Raw genomic sequence first — 25,089 nt, 5'->3', positions numbered from 1 at the left:
AAATCATAAGTATTCTGTGACGATATCAAAATATTTCTTTTTGTATGCGCATTTTCTTTGCTAAATAATTAATTTATAAAAACAATATAAAAATGGATGAATTGAGTATAAAAGATTATAAGGCAATAATGTTTCGAGTTAAAAGTTCGAATTTCTTCAAATTTTTAACTAAAGTGGTTCGAATATTTGCTTATAAATTCGAGACCTTCTAGTTACAAGAGTTGAGTAGTCGCAACTAACAAAAGGAAAAAAAATGGGACAAGTTAATCCGAGACGTCTGGTCAATTTATAACTGACACAAAGATACTACCAGACTACACATAAAAGAAATTAATATTAAAAGAAATTATGAGGATTTTACTTCTTTTTTATTTATTAAAATAAAGTGGTTATATTCTTTGCATAGTAAAATTTGGGAAAAAAATTCTTCAGAAGCAAATTTTCTAAAACTAAATAAAATAACAATATTTTTTTTATAAAGAAAGATAAAATGTTTATTCATTAAAAAAAAGAAAGAAGTATAATCCAAGGGGACTAAAAATTGGAACCCGAAATGTTTGATAGCCTTACTTTGCATGTTCTTTCAAGAATGTTAGTTTGAATTAAATAAACCAATGCAATATCTAATGTCACAAGCATTTAAGTTTACAAAACACTATAAATGAATATATTAATGTGCTATGCATAATTAAAATAATTAAAACACAGCTGTCAACTAGTTTTGCCATAGACAGTAAAGTCTAAGTAATGCAAATCGTTGTCGAACGTAATATTAGAAATAATTTAAAAGTTTATATAATGCAAGTGGAATTTTGAAATTTTCTGAATATTTCATTTATTAACAGACTCAAATTCTAATATTCTTCTAAGGAAAATAAAACTACAAATGTATCAAGAGAAATATTTACGTATTAGTAAGATACCTGCAAGCATATTTTATTTCTTTATATTTTAATTCTATTAATAAATTATCAACAATAATTAAATGGCAAACCCTATATAAAATTCACTTATCAAAAAGACAACACCTTCCTTCATCAGCGAGTCTAAAATATTTTATTACTAGCTGTAGTAGAACTACTCCGAGTAAGAATCCATTTCAAGAGAGATCTCATTAGATAATTACAAGGTAAATGCAGCGATGCTCTCTAATTACAAGCCCCTCGTAATCTTATTTAGCAGGAACGAATCGGTTAGATCTTGTTAAAGCCATTAAGGTAATTCAGAAGAAACCTTAAAACGCCATAAAGATAGCATTTCAACCTCAAGAAATGTGTTTCAGGTATCACTCTGCTTTGTGTGGATGCTAAAAAATTATCTAAGTGAACATTTTTTTTAGGTATGGATTAATTAATCTGAGAGTCAGAAATATGTATTTGAATGATTATTCGATTAAGGTTACGTTCTGAAGCAGCACCAGAGCTTAACTGAGAATTGATAAAGCAATTTTGATCTGAACCTTGATGGATACAATGTGCAAGTACATCATATCCACGGTGGATCTTCGATAGAATCAGGTTTTTGAAACAATGACACTTTTGAGTAATCTATGCTGCCATCAAGTCTCCACGTTTCATTTAGATGGTTTTCCAAAATATAGTTTTTTCCCCCATATTATCCGAGTTATATACTGTACAAAGATGAATACACTCCTCAAATTATGAAGTCTCCATTGAGTCAGAAGAAATCAAGATGACATATAGGCCACAAGCAGAAGTTTTAATCGAGCGAGAAGATAGTTTAATATGTTGAAAGTCGTGTAACTTATCTTTGGTGTACACCTGCTATCTAATTATACCGAACCATTTATCTAATTAGCTGATCCCTTCTCTTTTCTTTAATTAAGAGATGGCAAAGAAAAGGTCATCTAATTAGATGATCCAGAATATCAGGCGTGAGTCACAGTAGTGAATATGTTTACCGTCGCCAAATAGTTGATCGCTATGACTTGCATATGGAAGTTCATTTCTCCCAAAACTATTATTTCACAAAAATGATTTTACATCACCTGAAAACTTAAAATACTTTTTAAATTATATCAGTTTCATTTCCGTTTAATTTCTTTCTTCGTTTTCATGAGATTTCTAAAATTTAATATTATATATCATTTATAATAATGTTATAATGAAATTCAAACTCATCCATAAAAGCATATAATCGTGTGTTCATGCCATTGTTAAAATTAAGATAAAAAGAATTGCTCTCTTTGGACTCAACGCAGTTAGGATTTTCATTTCCGATCTTATTTTGCAGTATGTACACTTTTAAATTTGCAAGCACATTAACTTGCAGTAGAACAGATTTCTATAACTAAAGTTTTTCAGTTATCAAATAAGGTAAAATTAAATAATAATAATAATAATAATACGTTCCATATTAACAGTTCAACAATCTAATGAGTCAACCAATACGGCTAGTTTGAATTAAATTAGTAGAAATTTTTAGCGAAAACAACAGTTAAAAATGTACTAATATTCATTGAAACAAGAATCGCGTCTTACTCTCAATGCTAACATTATTTCGTTTATTTTATTTAACTAAAGTGATATTTAGAAGGCAGATTAAATCATTTCAGATACAGAACTGGTGAATTTGACCTGCAATCAAATGTCTATGGATTGATAAGTACTTTCCAAAACTTCATTATACCGCATCAAATGCGTTTGATAGATTTAATGTGAATAGGATACCGTACAAAACGGATTCCCCAAATAAACCCTCTTTTTCTTCGGCTATTTTATTTCACAAAACAGCCGAAATGTTTTTCTGTTTGTCTATTCTCATACGTACTAAAAACTTAACAGCATTTCGAATTGAAAATTGCACTTGAAATTTCAATTAATAGATCAAGCTGAAAAAAAAATTATATAAAAGAATCTTTTTACTAACGAAAATAAAATATAACAGTTTATGACAATCCAAGAAGTAATACTTAGAATATGTATTCTTACTTTCGTCCATATAAAGAAAATAAGAGATAATTATTATTATGCCTCCCCCCCCCCCAAAAAAAAATATGTACCATGCAGAATTTTAATATTCATTTCATATATTTGCTTGTCTCATGTAATTCTACAAAAAAAATAATAATTGCTTCTAGTTGCGCGAGTTCTTTCTAATGGAGTTATTCCATAGGTTTGAACACATGAAAGCACACATTGCCATTCACACGCGATTCGGTTCTTAAATATCTATACATTTTGTTTCATAGTCTGAGTTGTCACATATGTTATTCATTACTTTGGAACGGATCGCACAAGATCTTAAAATACAAAATTCGAAAGATTTTTCATTTGTAACTGTAAATCTCAAAATTCTCAACTTCAAGTATTTGTATTAAGTTCAAGGGGATTTAAAATTAAAAACGTGAAGTCAAGAAAAATAAAATGATTATATTTTCAGATCCAATAAAAAAATAGCACAATTGATGTGTTTTTGAATGACATTTCATTTATTTAATAAATTCCTCGCCGATCGATTAAATCCCATTCTACACACATAAAATATAGAATTTAGAAAAATGGAATTTTTTATCAAGAGAGCAAAATTGATAATTTAAAAGAATATTTGGTCATTACAAATAATTGCTAAAATACTTATCTTAATCTAAAAGCCTATGAAGTTATTTAATGTAGTATTAACTACATGATACAATGTTTGAAACAAGTATTATTTAATCCATATAAAAATGTTAAGGACATTAAGATGTTTAACATATCCAAGAGACTTTTTTTTATTTTAAACTTATTGCCACTCTGCAATTACAGATTTAAAAACAAATTCTGTAATTATACCCCAGAGTCAGATGCTAATGAAAGCAAAATTTTTAACATTCATTTGTACAAATGAAATGCACGGCAGAATATTAAAGGACGAAAGCTTAAACACATACATAGCATGCGTCACTTAAAATAAATTTCTTAAATATCTAGAACTAACAAGGAGTATTTTTAAAAGTAAATATATGAGAAGCTATTACTAATTTAAAATATTGAACCGATTTATTACTGATATGTTCTTTTAAAAGAAAATCAACACAAACACAGAAATATCTTAAATGTATTCTCTCAAGTGTTCTCCAAAGATAGTCTGCTTAGCTCGAACCTTCTCTAATTACCTCCGTAGAGCAAACAAGTCGTAGACAGATTACTATTGACACAGCACTTGATCCATGATGTAATCAGTACAGATGTGAGCATTATGGGTGAAGTTTGAATGACGGTCTTTAAATTAAAAGACTCAGTAAAAGGAATGCAAATAAGGTACATGCTCGTGATAATTATTTACTTGGTCTGATCGGTAAAACAAATACTTTAAAGAAGTTAAATTACAAATTTATATGCTTGATAGATGAAAAGTAATCCAGATGTTAATATATTGCTTGTTAAGTTTATTTTGAATTTATTAACTAGAAATGCATAAATTATAGGAATGTAATTTTGATAATCAAATTTTTGAAAATAATTTCCACTGCATTTAGGTAGGGGATTTTAGTAAAATTAAGAAGAAGTGAAGGAAGTAACAAGTCTACTAAATGCAAAATTGATTAAAAGAAATTTTCTGTAAACTGCAATGAAATCCAGTAAATGCTTCAAAATTTTCTTACAAAACAAATTAATTTAAATGAATGTATTCATGCAAATACAGTTGCAAGGAAAGAGTTCTGTATTCAGTTCAAGAAAACAGAAGGGTAATATTTTAAAAATAAGCATCTTTGAAATCAATACATATAAATTAGCACTTGTTAAGTAAATTTAATCACTTTCTAAAATTCATCTAATTAGAAGTTTAAAATAAAGATTAATTCTTTTGCCAAGAAAATAATATTTACAAAATATTCAGAGATAAAGAGAGGGAATAGAGAAAAATACAGGCTTTCACTTCCTTTATAAAATTGCTTTGAAATTGCAATTAGAAAACGGAATGGAAAGACATTAAGAATAAAATAAAAATAGTATCGCGATTATAAATTAAAAAAATTTAAGATCTTACAAACTTTCATTTTAATCAATATTAAAAGGAACTGAGCCATACAGTGTAATGGCGCCTTGCTATGCGCAAAACAAAGAAGTTGATGGGGAAGTTCTGATATATGTTGTATTCTAGCAAGCAACTGGAAAAATTGCCTAAGAATCATTAAAACTCTGATCAGAGAAGTGTGTTCGTTATTTCAAATTAAATAACTGTTTCCATATAATTTCTGGCTTGTACATAAATGGAGATAAGTGCCCCTCTACGTTAATTTATAATTGTAATTGGTATATACATGCATTCTATAAATATTAATTTATTTTTATATATCATAATTTTCTAAACAAGCGTCTTCAATTGTCGTGAATTAAGATAATACGCCATTTTGTCCCACCTGAATAATGCGCCATCAAAACTGGAATTATATCTCATAGTAGAGACACAACCCACTAAATATATACACCTAAAATATCTTACTTTTTCAGATACCTCGCATAAAAAAGAGAACTACTGAAAAGGCGAAATTGACAAACTTAAAAGCAAATGCTGTAAATAGTCACAACTATAAAGCAAATGTTTGATGCGAACGAAGCAAACATAAGAAAAGTATAGTTTTATGTTTTAATATTTCAAGGGCCACCCAGAGATTAAAGAAAAGAAACCTACAGGCGTCAATTAAGATTTGAAATAACTTTTGATGATGAAGATTCAGATGAAAAGGATTAGTGAAATAAATGTGAATGTGTATCTGATGCATTTTCGAAAGATAATATAACATAAATGAAATGGGAGAATGGTGCATTTTCTGTGGCAAATGGCCCATGCAGAATGCAATGCGTTTGATTTTGCAGATAATTATAAACACGACTTTCTTCACAAAATAGTTTTACTAATTTTACTAAAAATGTAAACTATCTCTGAAAAAAGTTTGTTATGTTTAAAGAACTTGAACATTGATTTCTTTTTTTAAATATATATATTTTTAAAAATTGCAAGTTTAGCTGGTATTTATTACTTCTAATTTCATGTGAAATTATTTTTTGTTCGTAATAACATAGCATCATTATCCCCAGAATGTGGCAGAATTACTCTGGTACAGGGGTAACCACGTTAATAGATAACTTTTTTGAAAATTCCTTTTTAAATAACTTTCAAAATGCTTTTAGTCTTTTTTTAATGTATTTATACAATCCATAATGTAAATAGTCCTTCTTATTTAAAGTTTTATGTTTTATATAATATTGAAAAGAAAGTTTCCAGTTAAAAAGGTGTAATTCCCTGGACCTATCCATTTTAAATATTTTACCATTGTATTTTTTTTTATTCAGATGTTTTTCGATGTTCCGAACAGATTTAAAATATTTCAGGTCAATATACCCAAAATGGTTTTCGTTACTACCGATTCCTAATGAAAAATTCGAAATCCTGCCATCAGATGAAAATGGTTTCTTGACAATGTAATAGATTACAGTTTCGATATTTAATACTTGTTTTTTTTCCTTCTGTATTTGAAAACTAAATGGATACATTAGAGTCAACCAGAATAAGTAATGAAGATATTTTGGAAGAACTTCAAACACACAATTGCCGAAAAGCAGATATAAAACGTAAAGATTTTAATTCTTTATATGCTAAAAGGTATTTGAAAGTATCGTTTTATTCACATTCATATCTTCTAATATTACCATTTTTCTTAACGTACAAGAGCACGAATATTGTAGTTCTGACAGAAAGCAGTAAATGGCAGCTGAAGCAGAACTTAAAAATTTTAATTATTAATTAAAATTACGTTATTATTTAGAAGCTACCTAAAATTTCCTCTTTTATGGACTTAGTTTGCACTAAAACCTAATGATACAAATATAAAATTCAAAAGTTGATAAAATAGATAGATAAAAGGTGCTTAAAAAGAATTCTTGATAAATGATCACAAAATTATAAAAAAATTTCCTTTTCGTCTGACAATCATTTGTGAATAATGAAAACATTTTTTTACTGCATTCTTGCAAGTTTTTGCAAATATAAATTCAAAATTTAACTTTTTAATCTGGGGATTTTTTTAAACGCAAAATAAGATATCCTATTTGAACCGTTAATCTTTATTTCAATCTATTTAGAATGTAAAGAATTAAAACTTTTATAAAATATTCATTTGATATTCCTTTTGAATTATGTTGATTTTAATGACACTCACTTAAAATAACAAAAATTGTCCTTCGATGTGCGAGTCAGATATATTGAATTATGACAGCAGAGGCAATGATGATGAAAAAAATCTTCATTCATACACGAAATAAAAAACGCGAAATTGTTCGGTTATATATTCATGGGAAGTGAAATATCTAAGTTTATAAATATTAACTAATATTTGAAATATAAAAAAATGCATTTTTTTTTCGCAAATATAAAATTATTCACAAGGGTATCAAACGGCATGACAATAAATTACTTTCAAGAATTAAATGTTCAAAACAAAACCCATTAAATTAATTTTAATTTGTTAATGAAGCTGAACATAGAATTCAGAGGAAATTAGGATAAAGTGTAATCTAAATATCAAGTCTTTGAATCATATAATTAATGATTCAGTAATTGTTCAATTAAAGGAGAAAAAACACTTTAACCTAATTTGCTTAACCAAATAAACAACCTAATTTGCACTTCACTGTGTTTATTACCTTTAATTAAAATTCCAGCCTGAATGTTTTTTTCACCGAGTGAAAGTTCTGATTACAAATAATATTATTAAAGTTAAAAGTCAGTATATTCTTTTCATGTACAAATTAAAATATCCTCACAAGATATATTTTCAAGTAAAATTTTAGATGGGATATAAAGAACATCGGAAACTAAATTTCGCAATTCAAAAATAAATATACGATACATGTTGATCCCTTAATCAAAATAGCTTCCAGAAGCCTTAGAAGTATTTCTAGAATGTGCAAGAACAATAAGCTACTGATTTGCATTCGAGAAACTTAAGAACAGATTAGCCAGGAATTCAAAATAATCGGATAGACTTAAAACTAGATGTAAATTCATTGTATTTGAACGAAGTAAGTACTAAATTAAACAAAACTTCAGAAGGTGACTGCGATGCTCAGTTTATTGTCGAAAAAAATGTTCAGCGACTTAATTAAATTGCAGCAGTAATTAATACGATATCGATCGAGGAAAGTATTTGATAAATCGCATAAACGTTTTACCAAACAAAGCTTGAAATTTCTTAGGTTTTTCAAGAAAATATTCCAAAGATATACTAAAAAAAGTTTTATTCAAAGATTAAAAATATTTCATATACTTTAAAATTAGAAAATTGCTACTAAAATAGTAATTGCTGTCATTTTTATATTGAAAGAATAGAATAAACCTAACTTTTTCAATCAAATAGTGAAACTAATTGATTAAACCTATTGATTCTACTTTCCAATCTATTGATTTTTATATAAATTGAACAGATCTTTTTAATATATATATATCAAAAATGTTTATTCAAACAGTATGATATATATCATTCGTTGCTGTAAACGATGACTATAACTGCGGGAGTTACGACGATATTCAGGTACATGTCGGTTATGGTCATGCTACATGTTTAAAAAAACAAACAAAATAAAAGTGTCTGGACATGAATTAAAAATTAAAAATGTGAGAAGAAAAGTCAAACAGGAAAACGATAAATCCTGGCAGATTTAAATAGATTTGATATAATCAAATATGTGTAATAATGATAGAATAAATGATTCTAAACAAATGTAACTTAAGTCTCGTTTCAAAATATAGTAATTTAATCATAAATTTCATTCTTTGTTTATTATAGTTTATTGGATACATAAATCCCAAAACTGATTATGATAATTAGTTTTAAAATCAACTTGTCTATTCAGGTGAATATAAAGCTGATAATCATTCAAAGAGGTGGAAATAAGATGCATGAAACAAAGTTGTTTAACTGTTTATTAGCATTCACAAAAAGAATTTTTTTTAAAAATTATTGTTAATATTTGAGATAGCGAGTTTTACTTTCCAAGATATTAGTTCAGGTTATAATGCTACTGCAAGTTATATTCCTTAATGCTTTTATAAAAAAAAATCAAGTAAGTTGTGGCTAAAAACATTTGTGAGGCTCACGTTTGACAGTGTAATTTCTCTACCAATTACACTGAACTAAAGCTTTAAGAAACAGATGCATTTTCGAAATAGGAAGTTAATTGTTCGGAAATGTTACAATCTGGACTTGCAAACAACGATTTCCGTTTAGAAATTCTCTAGACAAAAATAAAACATTGCGGTTCGATTAAAAAACATTTTTAAATAAATGAATGAATGATGTAAAAATGTATGCACTGGGATAAAAATATAGAATGTGAAATGAGAAATTATATATCAGTTTATATTGAATTCCCTAATAAATTCAAATCAGATTACATAAGTATCATTCAGAATTGCAATTTCAAGTTTTGAATCATGGCTAACCATATCAAAAGCAGTTTTTTAAAAAATCTTTTACAAAGTTTGAAGCGAATTAATTTAATATAACACCATTTCTCAATTTAATATCTTCATACAATAATTTCTTTTTTAAATTATGTCTAACAGATAGTGAAAACTTTTGATAGTAAAAAGCAGTAATTGTAAATTTATAATTTTTTTAAAAAAAAAATGGTTTTTATGCCTAGGAATAAAAAAAAAATAATACGGCGAATGTAAATATTTTTTTAAATAAATCAATTACAAAATATATACATTAAGTTGAAAATAATCGTTGTGTTGAACGAAAGTAAAACAGAAAAGAAAATTTTGTAAATTGATTTCTTAAAACACCGAAACATAAATAAATTTCAATTAATGAAATTAATAGAAAATTCACTTGAGAAATTTAATTGAGAAATATGAATCGATTGTTTAGTAGCTTATTATCAGAAATATGAATATTTAGTCAATTAGTATAAATTATTAAAAAATCTGCACGAATATCTTTCAGTAAGAATGAGTAGTATGGAAATATCTTTCTAATTAACATGAATATTGACAAAGAAAGGTAGTGAATATTTCTTGTATAAATTTGTATGTTAATTAAAATAAGAACTCTTCCACTTCCGATACTTTTCTGTTCTGTATATAGCGACACACCCATAGGTTGCACCTTCGGCTATGATTGAAGGCGTCAGTCAAACTTTATACGCAATACGAGCATAAATACACAGTTATAGCTTTTATGATTTTAATTAGTTATTTTAATGCATTTTAAATTTTCTATAAGGAAATAACTATTTCATTTCAACTTTAATGAGTTTTTATAATAAAAAAATAAAGAATTACTTATATTAATATAAAAAGTATTAATACTTTATTTTTTCTACGCTGTCAGTTAACTGATACGGCTCTCATAATCGTGTTGGTTTAGATTGACCAGACAAATTTCAGTATTTCAAGGCAAAATAAGGACGAGGAATGTAATGGAATATTTATTTTAACAATTGTTTAAAATATGAGATCCTTCGAACGCTTTATTTCTCAAATTTTCAAATATAAGATGGTGATGATTATAGTTATCAATTTATTTACTTTAATTTATATATTTGAATTTCTCAAGGAGTTAGTAATTTAGAGCAGCTGTTATCTAAATAAATGAAAATAGTAGGACATCGGCCGATCGGAATGAAAGCTGAAACTCATAGGCTGTAAAAAAAAAAACGGATTTTGTATTTGCAAATTGAAGTTCAAAATAAAAACTGCTTATGTCAGCATTTTTAAATTAGGTATTCCGACATCCTTATAGATAAACGATAATATAATTAATATATAAATGAGTATTTTAATGAAGAATTAAAGAATATTAAGAAATGCATATCTAAAACATTAACATATTGTTCGCTTAAAATACCTTAATGTTGTAAATTGAAGATCATAAAAGTTTTTTAAGTATTTATATTAAATTGTTGAAACAAAAAAATACAATATTTCACGATTTACAATAATAGAAAAAGGCAAAAACCAGAATAGAATAATTTCAGATTCTGAAGCAAATAACTTTTAAATCAATATAAATCCAATAAAGAATTCCTTTTGTAAAACTGATATTGAAGAATAATTATCAATAATGTCACAAATTCAAATACAATCTATAATTCAGAATAAAAATTAAGGTATAAAAATTATGAGCAAAAATCTATTATTTGAGTTAGAAATAAAAATCTTTATTTACTTGAATGAATTTTAAACTATATATATATATATATATATATATATATACATAATTTTTTTTATCATTTTATCACACGATTTCTAATCACATTTTTATTTTAAAATACTTTTTTTTTGAAAACAGTAAAGAAGCACGTTCTTTCAAATTTCCAATGTTCCGCGTTAACACCGAAAGCGACCACCAAATAGAAAAGCCATTGGCCAGAGTTCAAAAATGCCTATGCATCGCCGACGGAAATTCAGGTCACTTTAACGACTCCCGATAAACCTTCCTTCCGCAACATATGGGGCAAGAGGGGAAAAAGTAGAGGGACACACATTTGTTTATCTTTCGGATGTCCGACCAAAAAAAAAAAAAGAGTTGCCGGTGACCTGACCGGGTTTGATCGGTCAGAATATAGTAAAAAAGTAAGAGCGGACACAAATTCCAAAACCGAAACCACCGTTGTAGAGGTGTCGGTGAGTTAAAAAGCGAGGAGGGTTTACCTTGGTAAGTTTGAAATGTTCGGGCCGCAATTGCTCCTGTACAGTGTCGATGTCAGTAGTTGTTGGGGCGTCTGGCGCAGTGTCCAGAGTCGTATGGTGCTCCGATTTATCCTTCTGTGACTGGTAACCGGAAGAGCCGGGCCGCAGTCCATCGAGGACCCCTTTCAGCCTTTTCATGGTTCCTCTACCCCTTGAAATTTCAAGCGCACATTTTGCGTGGGATTGGTATAAGCACGAGAAAAGCTTGAAAGCGATGGGCAAAGCTACTGCCCCTGTACGAGCACAGAAGGAAGCAGTGGGGAATGCCGGGAAGCCTCTTCGGTGCCCGGATCAATCAATACGCGAGACACGTGACTCCTGCCACAGGTGCAGCCTCCTCTTCCTTCGAGCTGTGCTGCAGCAACGTCACACAGCAGGGTTGCCGCCTTTTTGGCGACTGCTTTGCCAAAAATCCTTTTCGACCGAAAGCTCACCACTACATAATCTCGCTCGCGTCCTAGCGATTATGGATTCCCCCCATGGCTCTCTATAACCAATGACTCGGATAACTTTTGAATTAAAGATTGTCTCACCTAAGGCGAATGCGATATAAGCACATATCAGATAAACTTTGTTGATTTATTTGCTTTAAATCAATTCATGATATGATGAGGTGAAAAATAATAATGGTTTGATGTTTTTGTATGCTTTTTTGATTATGTGGAATGGTTTCTTCTAAGAACAATTTTTTAAATGTTGTAATGAAAAAGATTAATAACTCATCGAGGGATGATTTTTGAATTAAATGTTTTATCTGACGAATTCTTCGGTAAAAAAAGTCTTTCTAATTAGTACATAATAAGAGAGAATAAAAGAAAATGATATGCTACTCCAGTCACATTTGGTTTTATATGGTATAATTTCTTCTAAAATTATAAATATTCAATGAAAAAAAATAATGAAATGAAAAGTAAGATAAACAGATTAATAATGCATAATTTTCAAATGGAAGTTTTTCTTTCCGAAGACGAAAGCAATCTGAATTTTTTTTTAAATGATAAGAAATAGCTATATTCCGGCCTGTAAATTTGATTTACTAATCAAATCGTAATCATGAAAGGTATACGGAATAATACACAGAAGTGAAAATGTACAAAATTTATAGAAACATTTTTTTCTTCCATTTGATTTCATTCAAATGATTTCTTCTGGAATAATGATCTATAGGTAACAACATGGCATGTTAAAAAAAACAACAACTGGCTTTTCTATGCATATAAAATTGAAAATCCGTTTGTTTGTTTGCAGGTTTGAATCTTATACAATTTCACATTTCAAGACGGATTCGGTCGAAATTTGATACACTCATTTCTTAGCACCTAGAAGAATTTACTGTGCTATTAAAAAGTTTCTATGATCCTTAAAGGGGGTTAAATAGGTTGAAAGATTTTACGTTTTTGTGCCATAACTTCAAAACAAATCATTACGCAAATATATTTTTATTGTATTTTAAAATTAATTTAGTCAATTTTATAACAATGTCTTTTCTACCATGAAATATTAAACTTATTTTCTGTTTAATTACACAACACTAAGGTTTTCGCCATTGTTGAAGTTCAGTTATTTTTTTCGGCTATTTTTACTTTTGCTTTTGTTACGCAGCTTTTTAAATTGAATTTACTACATAGTATCTTTTGATATGTATTTTAAAAGCTGTCTTTTAAAGTTATTGCTAACTTTTTAAATGTGTTCCCTAATTTTGTTTTATATTTTAATAATTTAAAAATTTAAATGCGCTCAATTAGCATACAATGATTTTTTACAGGTTTTTAATTTGGGTTTATTGAATAGAATTCTATTTAAAATAAATATATAAAAAATTCAAAACAAATATTTATTTATATGTGTGTTAGCATTCTCAACCCTCAGTGTATTTTACTGAGTGGAAATTATTCATTTCTGGGTTATCTAAATTCCGTACTGCCGGAATTCTATTTCAGTAATAATTCATATTATAATACATAAATATACATATACATATTATAATACAAACGCTTTATTTTTACAATACTTCTAGCATCGAATTCATTTCATTAATTCTATCTTTATGTCCGATGTTATCTTTATGCTGATATTTTTTTCTGTCCTTCAAGCCCCAAAATTTTATCTTTTAAATGACCGAGATTAACAAAAACAGAATAGGTAAAAAATTCAACTAGAGCAAAATTAAACCAAAAAAATTATTTTGGAGTATAGGACATTCAATGTTTCTTGGAATGAAAAGGCGGAATGTCTCACAAAAATGGCCATTAAAGTCGAATTCGTATTTCGAAAATACCACAATTAAAGATATTATCAAATATTTCCAGAAAATCTCGCTCCAAGAAATTCATCAAATTTATCAAAAGAGCAAATACTGAGAAATTCTAGAGAATATTCCTTCCATTTTCCCCCCTACTCTATAGATTACAAAGGAAAAAAGAAGACAACAAGTGTAACTACCATGATGATTATTACTTCGACTTTACTAAATAAATTTGGACTACATGACAACTCTTATTGACATTCGTTTAATTAAAAAAACGACATTGACCATATTCTCTCTGAACTGTTTGAAATATTCAACTTCTAGAACAAACCTACATTACAGACGTAAATCTTAATCACAAATTAATGTCATTCGTCAAAATTTTTCTCAAAAGAAATTTAATTTTTAATTAGAACCATCTGATAATTCTTTTTCGATCATTGAAAATTTTTTACGTACTATGTTAATTTTGATTTCTTGACATTAGGTTGATAACTTTTTTATTTTTTTGCTAATAAACCCAACCAGTACATTTTTTTTTGAAAAAAGAAACTAGTTAGTATCTGGAACAAAGAGTCCTTGCCTTAATCTGATATTTTTAATCTTTTAAGTTAAAATTCAACCTCTTTAAAATGCTACTATGAGTCAATAAATTCCACCTTTCTTCCATGACCAGTTATATGCAGTCAAATTCTAGAGGAGGAATGAAATATTCACATGTATACACCAAACATTTGCCAATAGAAATGCTTTTTATATGAATACTTTAGAGTAGTAAATGCCAGCGTCTTCCCCATGATCTGGGTGTCCTACGTTGGAGTCCCAGTTTGGGCAAGGTTGTTCTTCATTTGTTCTATCAGTGAGATGCATGAATGTGCCCCACTGTGAAAAGGGGCTGTGCAAGCGAATGTGATGCGTGAGTATCAAAATCGTACTCTTGGCCCTAGTTGGTGCTACTAAAACAAAAGACGCTTTCTCCCTGCTTAAAATCGCTGACTTCGTTCAGCGGGTTTGTCCATGGCAAGTGCCATTAGAAATGACAACAACAGAATAGAAAATAGTTAAGTTGAGACCTCTTTTGAAATGAATAGAAAAACTCTATAACTTATATACCACTATGGAACATATTTACCACTTTTTCTTATATAAATATAGAAGAATAAGATGCAGGCAGAGTTGCAGTATAGATATATTTAATATCTAATAGTGTAGATAAATTTAAATTAAGGTTGCATTCACTTAAAATGAATGCATTATGCCAGATAAACTTTTATAAATTTGGATAATAAAAAGGTTTTTTGCATATAAAGTATTAATAGATTAGCAGAATGCAAATAACAGTTGTAAAAAGTTATTTCATCTAATTATACGGATATATTTTCTCATAATAGCACAACAGTATTGTGTAAAAAAAATGACAGCAGTGGTATTGATAGCTTCTGAACTAAAAACATTGTATATGAGGAAATAATTTTTATATTCCAACTAATAATGCAATGGATAAAGCCGTCTAAAAATTACAAGAGGAAAAAAATTGAATAGAGTTTTAATTAATATTTTTATTTAACGTGAATGTGATCTCTACTCGAAATACGTTTTAAAAGAAAATATTTAAATTAAAAGTTAAAAAACAAAAACAAAAACCACCCGATTCCTAAAGTTGAAGATAATTATACTGTATTAAAGAATTCGAATTTGCTGTAAATATGGAGAAATATGTTAGACAAATTTGTCGAAATTTTATCAATTCATGCCATTTAGTATTCAAATTTTTTTATTTATTATTCGATTTTCAGCGTATTTGAAAAAATATATCAAAATTATGTTTTTTTTTAAATTTCTACTTGATTAATTTTGTGAATGCTTTGTCAATATACAATATTTGGAAAGACGACAGCAAAATAAAAAGGAAGAAAATAATTTGAACAAACGATAACGCTATGAATTGAACAAATGATAGCAAAACAAATAAATATTCTGATAAGATTCCATGGCATATGATTCTTACGTTTCCTCATAGAGAAGTTTTTCGTAAACACAATTAAACATATTTTCAGATTCCGTTGAAAAAAAATCATAATAAAAAAATGGCTTTTCTTACCTATTTTCAAGAGAGAAGCTGGTGAAGAAGTTTAGTATATTTTCAATTTCTGTAATAGCATAAGACAAAGATAAACTGTTCAGATAGCAAATTTCATTTAAAAGCTATGGAAATTCTGGATCATATTCTGCCCTTGAGTGACTTTGAGTTTTAACGAGCTATTTATTATTACTCAAGTTGTAGAATAAATAAAATAAAAAGTTTCGTTCTTATTTTATAAATTTCCTTTGGTGTTGCCATGATTTATTTTGATAAATGTGAGGTAAATAAGCAGACGATAAGAAAATAATATTTGCTAAAATAAGCAATTCATATTCGTCTGCACGTTTATTTTTAAATATCAGTTTGAGTAATTTTCTTTTGTAATTTTTATTTCATTGTAAATAATTTGAAATGATAGCTGAATTATAGTTCGTGTCGGAAAAGAAAATTCTTTTGGGAATTATAGAAAGTTCAGCCAAGTGGTAAACATTTTTAAATAAATGTAACGCCTCTAACTGATGGCATGTCTCTATGTACGCATTATTCCCCCTAAGAACATAAAATGAATTTCTGATCGCATGTTATTATTTTTATTCTTGAATATAAGTATTGATAAATACATGTCTCGTTTTTAATGAAATATATTTTATGATATTGCAAACAAATATAGAATTTTAAATTCGCTTTTTAAAAATATCAAAAATATTTAATAAATGATAAATTTTAAAATGAAGTTAAAATATGAAAGTTCTTAAAATTTAAAAATATTTCTAGAAAGTTATGAGTATATAATTTTTAAATGACTTTAAAAGTGTAGAGTATATTTGTTTAAGAGATGTTTAGAGAGTTTTGAAGAGAAAAAAAATAAACATAATGAATCAAATAAAAAAAATATTTAATTTTCATATCATGCATGCGTTTATCAACTCGTACAGATAATGTAATTTAATTGCAAAAGAATAAAATACAACTGGAAAATATTATTTATTTTTGTGTTTTGCCAATTATAAGAATCCAGATTTATGATAAAGATATTTTGTTCAGATAATTTTAATGAACCAGTTTCTTTTGGTGATAAAGAGATATCTGAGCCAGATGAATTAAAAATCATTTATCAGCTTCAAAGTTTGGTCAATGACTATTTCTACGATTTTAATTTAAAAATAATAATACAAATAATCATTTAAAGTACTCTTTGGATTGGTTGAAATTATTTGGAAATACGATGGTTATATTTTTGAATCCTATAATTTTGAATATTTGTCCAAAACACTTTGTGGATAATTTGACTCATTAACTCATTTGAAATTCAAGGTTTTAATTTATCAAACGATATCGATGTGAATTCATAAACGAATGAGTTATGCTTCAAAAAATTACAGTTAATAAGATAAATATTTTGAATCTTTAATAAAGATTCAGAAAGCATCTTTCTTAGATTAATCAATATTAATTACTTTGAAATCAAAAATCCAGATATAACATCAGATTGTGAAAGCAAAATAACTATTCTTTTTTTTGAAAAAGGATTTACATTTTACTTTTTAGTATATGTAATTTAAAGAAAGAGAAACTTTATCATAAACCTACGAAATTCTGTTAGAGGGAGTTTCCAAAAATCATAACTAGTGGAAATAATGCATTTTGATTTATTTTGCTTTTGGTGGTTTTAAATTAGAATTTGATCCTTAATGAACAAATTTGTATTAAATGAAGTAATAATTTTAAACCTCAAATTTTTAGCAACTGACGATTTCATACATTTTTAATCGGAATCAAAAATTGAAAATATCAGAAGCAAATGACTGATTGGCTAATATTAGGCTAGAACACATAAAAATGTGCACATAAGCATGATTATACAACAGACAACAATTTTTAATTATTATATTTCCATTTCTCAGCATCAAATAAAAATAAATGACAACATCAAACGATAAATGAGTAATTTTAACCTTACTATATTTGTTTCTGCTTTAAAAATACAGATTTAATAAAATACTGGTGAAGCATTTGTCTTATAATGAACTCTTCATGAGATAAATTGATGGGCATGAAAATTGGCGTACATAATACCTACATTTTTATACTGATTATTCAGAATCGTACTTATTACTGATTATATTTATCAGTGTTAAAATTTTTTGGGTAGGTGAAAAACCATTTTATTGCCTATGAAAACATTTAGTCAATATGAATCAGTTATTGAAATATATTCGCTGTGTTGCGATATTTTTTTCAAAGAATAGCTCCAAGACAGTGAACTTCAAGCTATATCATTTCATGTGCTATAAGTTTTTCTTAGCCTTCTGTCCTAAGAGTACCTTTTCACATATTTCTTTGTTTTCTTAGTTCTGCAAGTATTAACATTGACACATACAGAATAATTATTACATTGAACTGTTGCTGATGAAATTATCTCTTACGTGCACGGAAGTTATTTATAAAACTGTTTACATATCAGGTAACAATTTTTAACAAACGATTTAATAACTAAAACACACTTTCTTAGTAATGAAATTCTATCAAATACCTAATGCAAGATAGTGAATTGCAAGATATATATTATCATTTCCTTTAATTTTTTATCATTCCCCGTAGAACAACTTGTTGCACAATAATGCACAATAGTATGCGATATTATGTCATATTATTCAATATTGAACAACATTACACAATATTGCGAATATAGTTTTACATCATATAATATTGTAGAATACATGTGCACTACTAGAGATAGGCAATTCCATGCTAGAATGCAGTAGGTTCCCTGTCATTCTTTTCAAAGTTCTATCAAAATAAAATCATTCATAGCTTTTAATGAATTGCATCCATATACAAAATAAAACAAATCTTCAGCATATTAACTGAAAAATACCAAAAACCCAAATCTATAATGTTAATTAGCCTAAAAATAGATTTGAAACTTATCCGAAAAAGAACTGAAGCATAGAAAATCTCGTGACTTGGTTTTTTTTTAAAACGTTAAGTACATCAAACATTCTCATGCTCTGTATGTCGGAACGAAACGAACATCTTGTTTTCAAAACTTGTTCTTTATTTGTTATTCTAATTCAGTAATCGTCTTAGGTAATCACCTGGTCTTTATGCTTACTCTATCAACTATTATGGAACTTATGTTCGACGAAGCATAATGTTTTTGTTGTAAGAGAAGCTAAAACCAGCTTAAGGTAATATCAGTTCAGCCAAGCTTAACATTGTTTTTTTTACTACATAATGTTTTTCTTTGTTATTTTTGAAAGCTTGAAGCTATGAAGATTAAAAGTAGCTGGAATTAAATGAAGCAGATGAGCTTTGAGCTCTGTTTTGAAGACGTGTAAGCTTATTTTAAATTGTTTTATGTTGAAGAAAATCGCTTCCGTAGAAGGATTTCTGGCAGACTTAAATCAAAAGGTTAAATTGAAATTTCATTTGAGCAGATATTAAAGATAATCTTTCTATTGCAAATATGAGAAATGATTGGGAAATTAAAAATTATTCCAGTTATTTAATTTTTAGTTAGTTTTTGAATTCTTGAAAAATGTTATTTGTAGGAAAAATGTTCAATTTTTTTATTATAATGAAATATTAATTTATTCTTATAAAATTACTTTAACACCTGACAAATGAAGATAGCCAAATTTTGTAAATAAATCCTCAAGTTTGAGACATCTTTTGTGCTTCTATCAAAATAATCAAAAATGAAAACGAGTCAAGTATCAGTATTGAATCAAACATTGTCTTTTAACCAAAACAAAATATTTTTAGTATACATTTTATAGATGAGATGAAATTTTTATAGACTTATACTCACTTAGTAAAATCCATTTTATCCCAAAGTTTGTAATCGTTAATTACAAACTAAATCTGGGAAATATTAAAACCCATATAATTTTTTTTATAGTTTATTACTTACTTACCGTGAGACTGGAACAAAATTTCCACAAAAGATATAAAGATAATACCGAGTATTTTTCAAGGTTTTTTCCCCTTATTCTTCTTCGTCTTTTTTTTTTATTACGTTTGCACTGCCTAGTTACTTGAGTTGCTATTTCTTTCTATTATGAATAGTGCATATGTACACTTTCTATTTTCGTTTTTGTTTTAAAAATAATAATCGTATATGGCCGTAAAAATTATTTTTATTGAAGAGAGTTTTCCATTTACCAGTAAAAGAATGAACATCAAGTGAATTACTTTTAAATATAGTACAAAAGTCTGGGGGTAAAATTCTCAGTTCTATAATAATCGTCTGCAACAACTACCCATATAATTTTAGAATAAAGGTTTTAATCAATTTCATTGTGAGTTCCACTGTATTATCTTTTCAAATATCTTTCTTTGAAGTTATTATTAATCCAAAGCGTTGAATAATAAGCTAGTGCCAATAAGGATTAGCGTAATCCTTACTGAAATTCTTTGGTAACTAAAGGACTAATTTTGTAAATAATCAAGTTTGAGATATCTATTTGTTATTAATTAATATACTCATCTGGAGTTGATCGAGATTGAAGTCCTTTCATGTATTACATTTTTCAGCAAAGAAGTACATACAAATTTTCTTATTTCAAAGTCCTCTGCATCAATTTTTCAAAAGAATTAATAACAACTGAATGAAAAATGCCTCAAATGTATCTTTGAAAAGATAAAAATTTTACAATGGTGTAAAGTTTTTTTTGGAAAAATTTCCTCCGAAGGTTTTGTGAAAAAAGGCAAAAAATTGCTTAATTTCTCATAGCTTGAAGCTGCTGCTGTTGTCTTCGAACACTTTTGCATTTATTGTCAGAGGTTATAAATTTTTTTGTCTCCGTATGAGCGATTGACTTATACTTGCTTTTAGTTATTGTTAAATCACTCTTTTGAAACAGATGAAATTCTAGTAAAAAAGTTATATTAAAATAAAGCATAAATAACAAAATAGTAGCGGAGAGTTTAAAGTTGAATCGAAAGTCAATGAATTTAAATTTAAAAAATTAATAACAATTGAAAAAAATAGTGTGCAAATATGAAATTGATATCATTGAAATGGTTAAATTTTGGTTTTCAAAATAGTATCAAGATATAGGAATAGACCTTCGATTTTGTTATGAATAAATTAAAACGCCATGAATATTTAAGCATTAAGAATACTAAGCAGAGTCTTTACTTCTAAAGTAAAGACTCTGCCTTTAAGATATACCAAGCCAAAAATAAATAAATAAATAAACTTACTACATATTCATAAATATTTTATATAAGCTTCCAATTAAAAGCAAAAAGGAGGGGCTGTGGAATCATAATAAGTTTAAATATATCCAAGTAATATTCCAACTGTCCAATTAAAATTAATGACTGAATTTTGGTTTCTTAATTAATGGAATATATTTACTAAATACCACTCTTGAAAATGACAAATCACCAAACAGATTCGTATTATTATATTTAATGTGTCATTGTTTCTTTGTTTTTTTTATTAGATAAAAAAACAATTAAACAATGTAAAAAAATGCGTGTCAAAAGAAAGAGAAAAAAATCCTTGCCAAGTTAAGAAAATCAGATTCGCGAAATGATAAAGATAATCATCGATCATGTTAAAAAAATAATATGTAGTAAGCATCGCATGTAAGAAAAATGCTAATGATTCCTTCGACTACGTAAAGCCTGAGGTTTCTTTTTTTCAATGTTTTGTTTTGAAAATATTTCGAAGACAAAAATAAGAAAATGAAGAAACACGGAGGTGTTTTTTTTTTCTTTAGCTACGTTTATAGGTAAATAAAAAGAAAAGAGATAAATAACACTCCCAGACTGCAGTTAATGTATTAATTTTCATTCAGTTGAATTAACACATATTAATTCTAATTTGAGTTATAGTTAAAATGTTAATAATTTTCTTCTGTTCATTTTTTTTTCTGAATAGTTAACTTTTTTATGTTTTTTACTTTAATAAATAAAAGTATTCTGTTCAAATATGCAAACATTTTACCATTTTAAACTGTAACTTAGTTATAAATTTGTGTCTATTGTTATTTGAATGCTTAATTAAAAGAGAAATAAATGTTTTGATCAACGTTGTGGATTATCGGTCTCGAACGGGACAAGCTATATCACCGTTATAAAAATTTTTTTTGTTAAGGTTTTAGACATAATTAAAGAAAAAAAATTCCTAACATTTGCTTCTCTCTCGTATTTTCAATAATTATTTAATTGCTTCATATACAGTCAGTTAGGGTTTTGAAAATCAGTCAGCAATTTTGTTCGTTTTAAAGAATAAAAAAAAATCTTTTATTGAAAGTTTCAAGATAAATTTTGTTTATCTTAAAAAAAAACACCCCTTTTTTTATATGATTATTGACATAATTTATGATATTACATAATAATAAATTAAGACGATAATAACAATAATAACAATAAATATTTTATTCGAAATGTTTGTCGTAACTTTATTCTTAACAAGCAAACTTATTTTTACACATTTTTATTTCATTTGGTTTATTCTAAGTTTCTTAAAAGTCCCACTGGGGGCACCTCATAAATAGGAACGGAACACTTTCGCTTTAGTGGTTGATTCCTGCTATCTTAATTGCTATAGTAACGGTGTGGGATCGAGCCACCTCCTGCCAATGATAGAACGTGCTTTCTACAAGAGAGATTGTGCCGTGGCCGGTGATGGTCATTAGGACTCAACCATAATTAATCTTTCATTTTAATCGCGTGACATCGGGTAGGCTCGAATGGCTCATTTATGCTTAATTTCCTAAATATATTTTTTATAGATTACAAAGCATTAGTATAATACTTTCAGATTTTAATTATAAGCCAGTCTATTAATTTAATTAAAACTGTGAATTGTATTAATTGTAGAATTGTGAAACTGCTTAGTTAATTTCAGTTAGTGAAGAAAAATTCGGCTTTAAGATTAAATAATATTAATTGTAATGAATTAAAGACTAAAAATTAAATGATAATTAAAGTAAGAATATTTGTCTTCTCAGCATAAGAATGAGTCTGACTTCTTAAAAACCTGTTTTTACTGCATTTTAATAAAACATGTATTTGCTAGCAATTTCATACTGAGTTATGCATTTTTAATTTCTAGGCGTTCCCTAATAATTAAATAATGCCAAATTTACCAAAATGGTTAGATGGCAATAAACCCAAAGTGTTATGTCACTACATGAATCAACTAAACATATAACTAAGTGTTTCATATTATGATGCAATATGCATGTATCTGTCTTACGACTTTTTCCCTTATGCTTTGGTGCTTTGTTTCCATTTTGTGTAACCTTTTTTTTTTGTAGTATTCTTTCATGATCAACTTTGGTTTTGCAATGTGAAGCAGAAAGTTGAATGCCTTAAGAAAATGTTTTTCGAAATTCCACTTAACAATCCGGTGCAATAAAAACATGAATAAATAAAATTCGAAAGGAAGCTTCTCAGACTACATCATGCTGTGGCATTGAATCCCAAAAGCATTTCCAGTACATTGCATTTTTAAATCTATTTATGGAAAAAGTAATTTGATAAGTACTTTAACTTAATTATTGGCAAATGATGAAAAGTTGCATTAAACAATTTTTTGAGCGTATATACTAAGTAAATAGGACATATCTCTATATATTTGAATTTTTAAAATTAATGGACACTTTGAAATTTATGTTAATTTATTTTGATCATTATGTAGTGGTATGTACTGAAAGGTACGCTTATTATATCTATGTAAACCATCTTGAGTTGTGGCTCTTTTATAAAAATCGACGAAAACGCGTTGCTTCTGAGCAACTGTGCCAATTAAGAGGTTATAAAACTAGCAAAATTACTACTAATAATAAGAGAGAATGTTTATGCGTTGACATTTTGCAGGCAGAAAGTTTGATCTGTAGCTTCAAAATTTGGTATACATATATACTTTAGTGCTTAAAATGTGCACCTTGAAGTGAGATTTTAAAATTGTAATTAGAATTTTAATTAATTAAAAATTAAGTGAGACTCTACAATTTTTTCGAGGCTACTTCTGAGATTTTATTCAAACAATTATTTTTACACCATTTTTAAAGTTCAGAAATCATGTTTTCAGTAATATCAGCTTAGTAGTTGTAAAATTCCTTAGTCTACATTTATTTATTGTTTAAAGATGCTTATTTTTCAATAATATTTTCATTGGTGGTAATAAAACTTAAATCGTTTTCATTGCTTTCTTTAATATTTCAATCTGAATTTTTTCTTCTATTTTTGATGATCAAGATATGAAAATATAACTTATTTTTCCAAAATGAACAGATTTCTGTTTAAAGCATATTTTAATAGAATATTTCAATTTTGTATCAATAATAACTTATGCTTAACATCAAAAATACTCAATGAGTGACTTTTTTTTCTAAAAATTCGGGCACTTTAAAATATTTTAATATTATCATTCTGATAGTTTGGTGTTTTGCTCTCTTGTGGAAATAGGCTATTTTTTTAATCAATGTCATTTTTTTAATAATCTTTTAATGTCAACTTCATCATGAAATATATGCTGTAAAAATATACAAAACTTCATTGATGAATGAGTAATCTTTCTTTCTTTATATTTTTTATGAACATGCTTCGATTCAGCGAATATATTATTAGATTAAGTGAAGTTTAATAATTTTCTTTTCAAAACTAAACCAAAATTTTTAGGTGAAATGAATACAAAGAGAGACATTTAACAATTAATAATAAATACTACTGCATAAGACTTCTAAAATTGCATAAATTACATTGATATTGAAATCTGAATCTATTGAAGCATTTATTTATTTTGAAACTTTATCGGTAATTACATAACAAAAAAATTTTTGTTTCACATTTATAGCATTTTGTTTTTTAGCATCAAATTAGAAATGAATTAGGACAGAGTTACAAAATTCGGAATAGGAAGTATTTTATTGGTTTTCCTAACGCGTGATACTTATTTGTAATAAGAAAGGAGGAGTTTTTAAAGTTTCTTTTCCTTTCTTATAGAGTACAGAGGAAGTATTCTAATCGTCAAAATATTCGAATTCAGGATTTTGATGAATTCTCAGGTTATGGATCTCCCTGAGTTCGA

General features: G+C 27.3%; 1 protein-coding gene across 2 annotated transcripts in view; it reads right to left on the bottom strand.

Moving 5' to 3' along the window:
- The window catches only part of LOC129965611 (syntaxin-binding protein 5-like), a 138,612-nt gene extending 126,564 nt beyond the window's left edge, over positions 1–12,048 (bottom strand). The window contains exon 1 of one of the 2 annotated variants that reach the window (XM_056079655.1): positions 11,665–12,048. In XM_056079655.1, the coding sequence (XP_055935630.1) occupies positions 11,665–11,841 (177 nt within the window). In that variant the 5' untranslated portion in view covers positions 11,842–12,048. The remainder of the gene's footprint in view (positions 1–11,664) is intronic. The other variant, XM_056079656.1, reaches the window with a different exon arrangement.
- Positions 12,049–25,089: the final 13,041 nt, after the last annotated feature.

This window comes from Argiope bruennichi, chromosome 4, assembly GCF_947563725.1.
Source record: "Argiope bruennichi chromosome 4, qqArgBrue1.1, whole genome shotgun sequence".
NCBI lineage: Eukaryota > Metazoa > Arthropoda > Arachnida > Araneae > Araneidae > Argiope > Argiope bruennichi.
The sequence above is the reverse complement of the archived record's forward strand: the minus strand, read 5'-3'. Positions and strand labels throughout refer to the sequence as shown.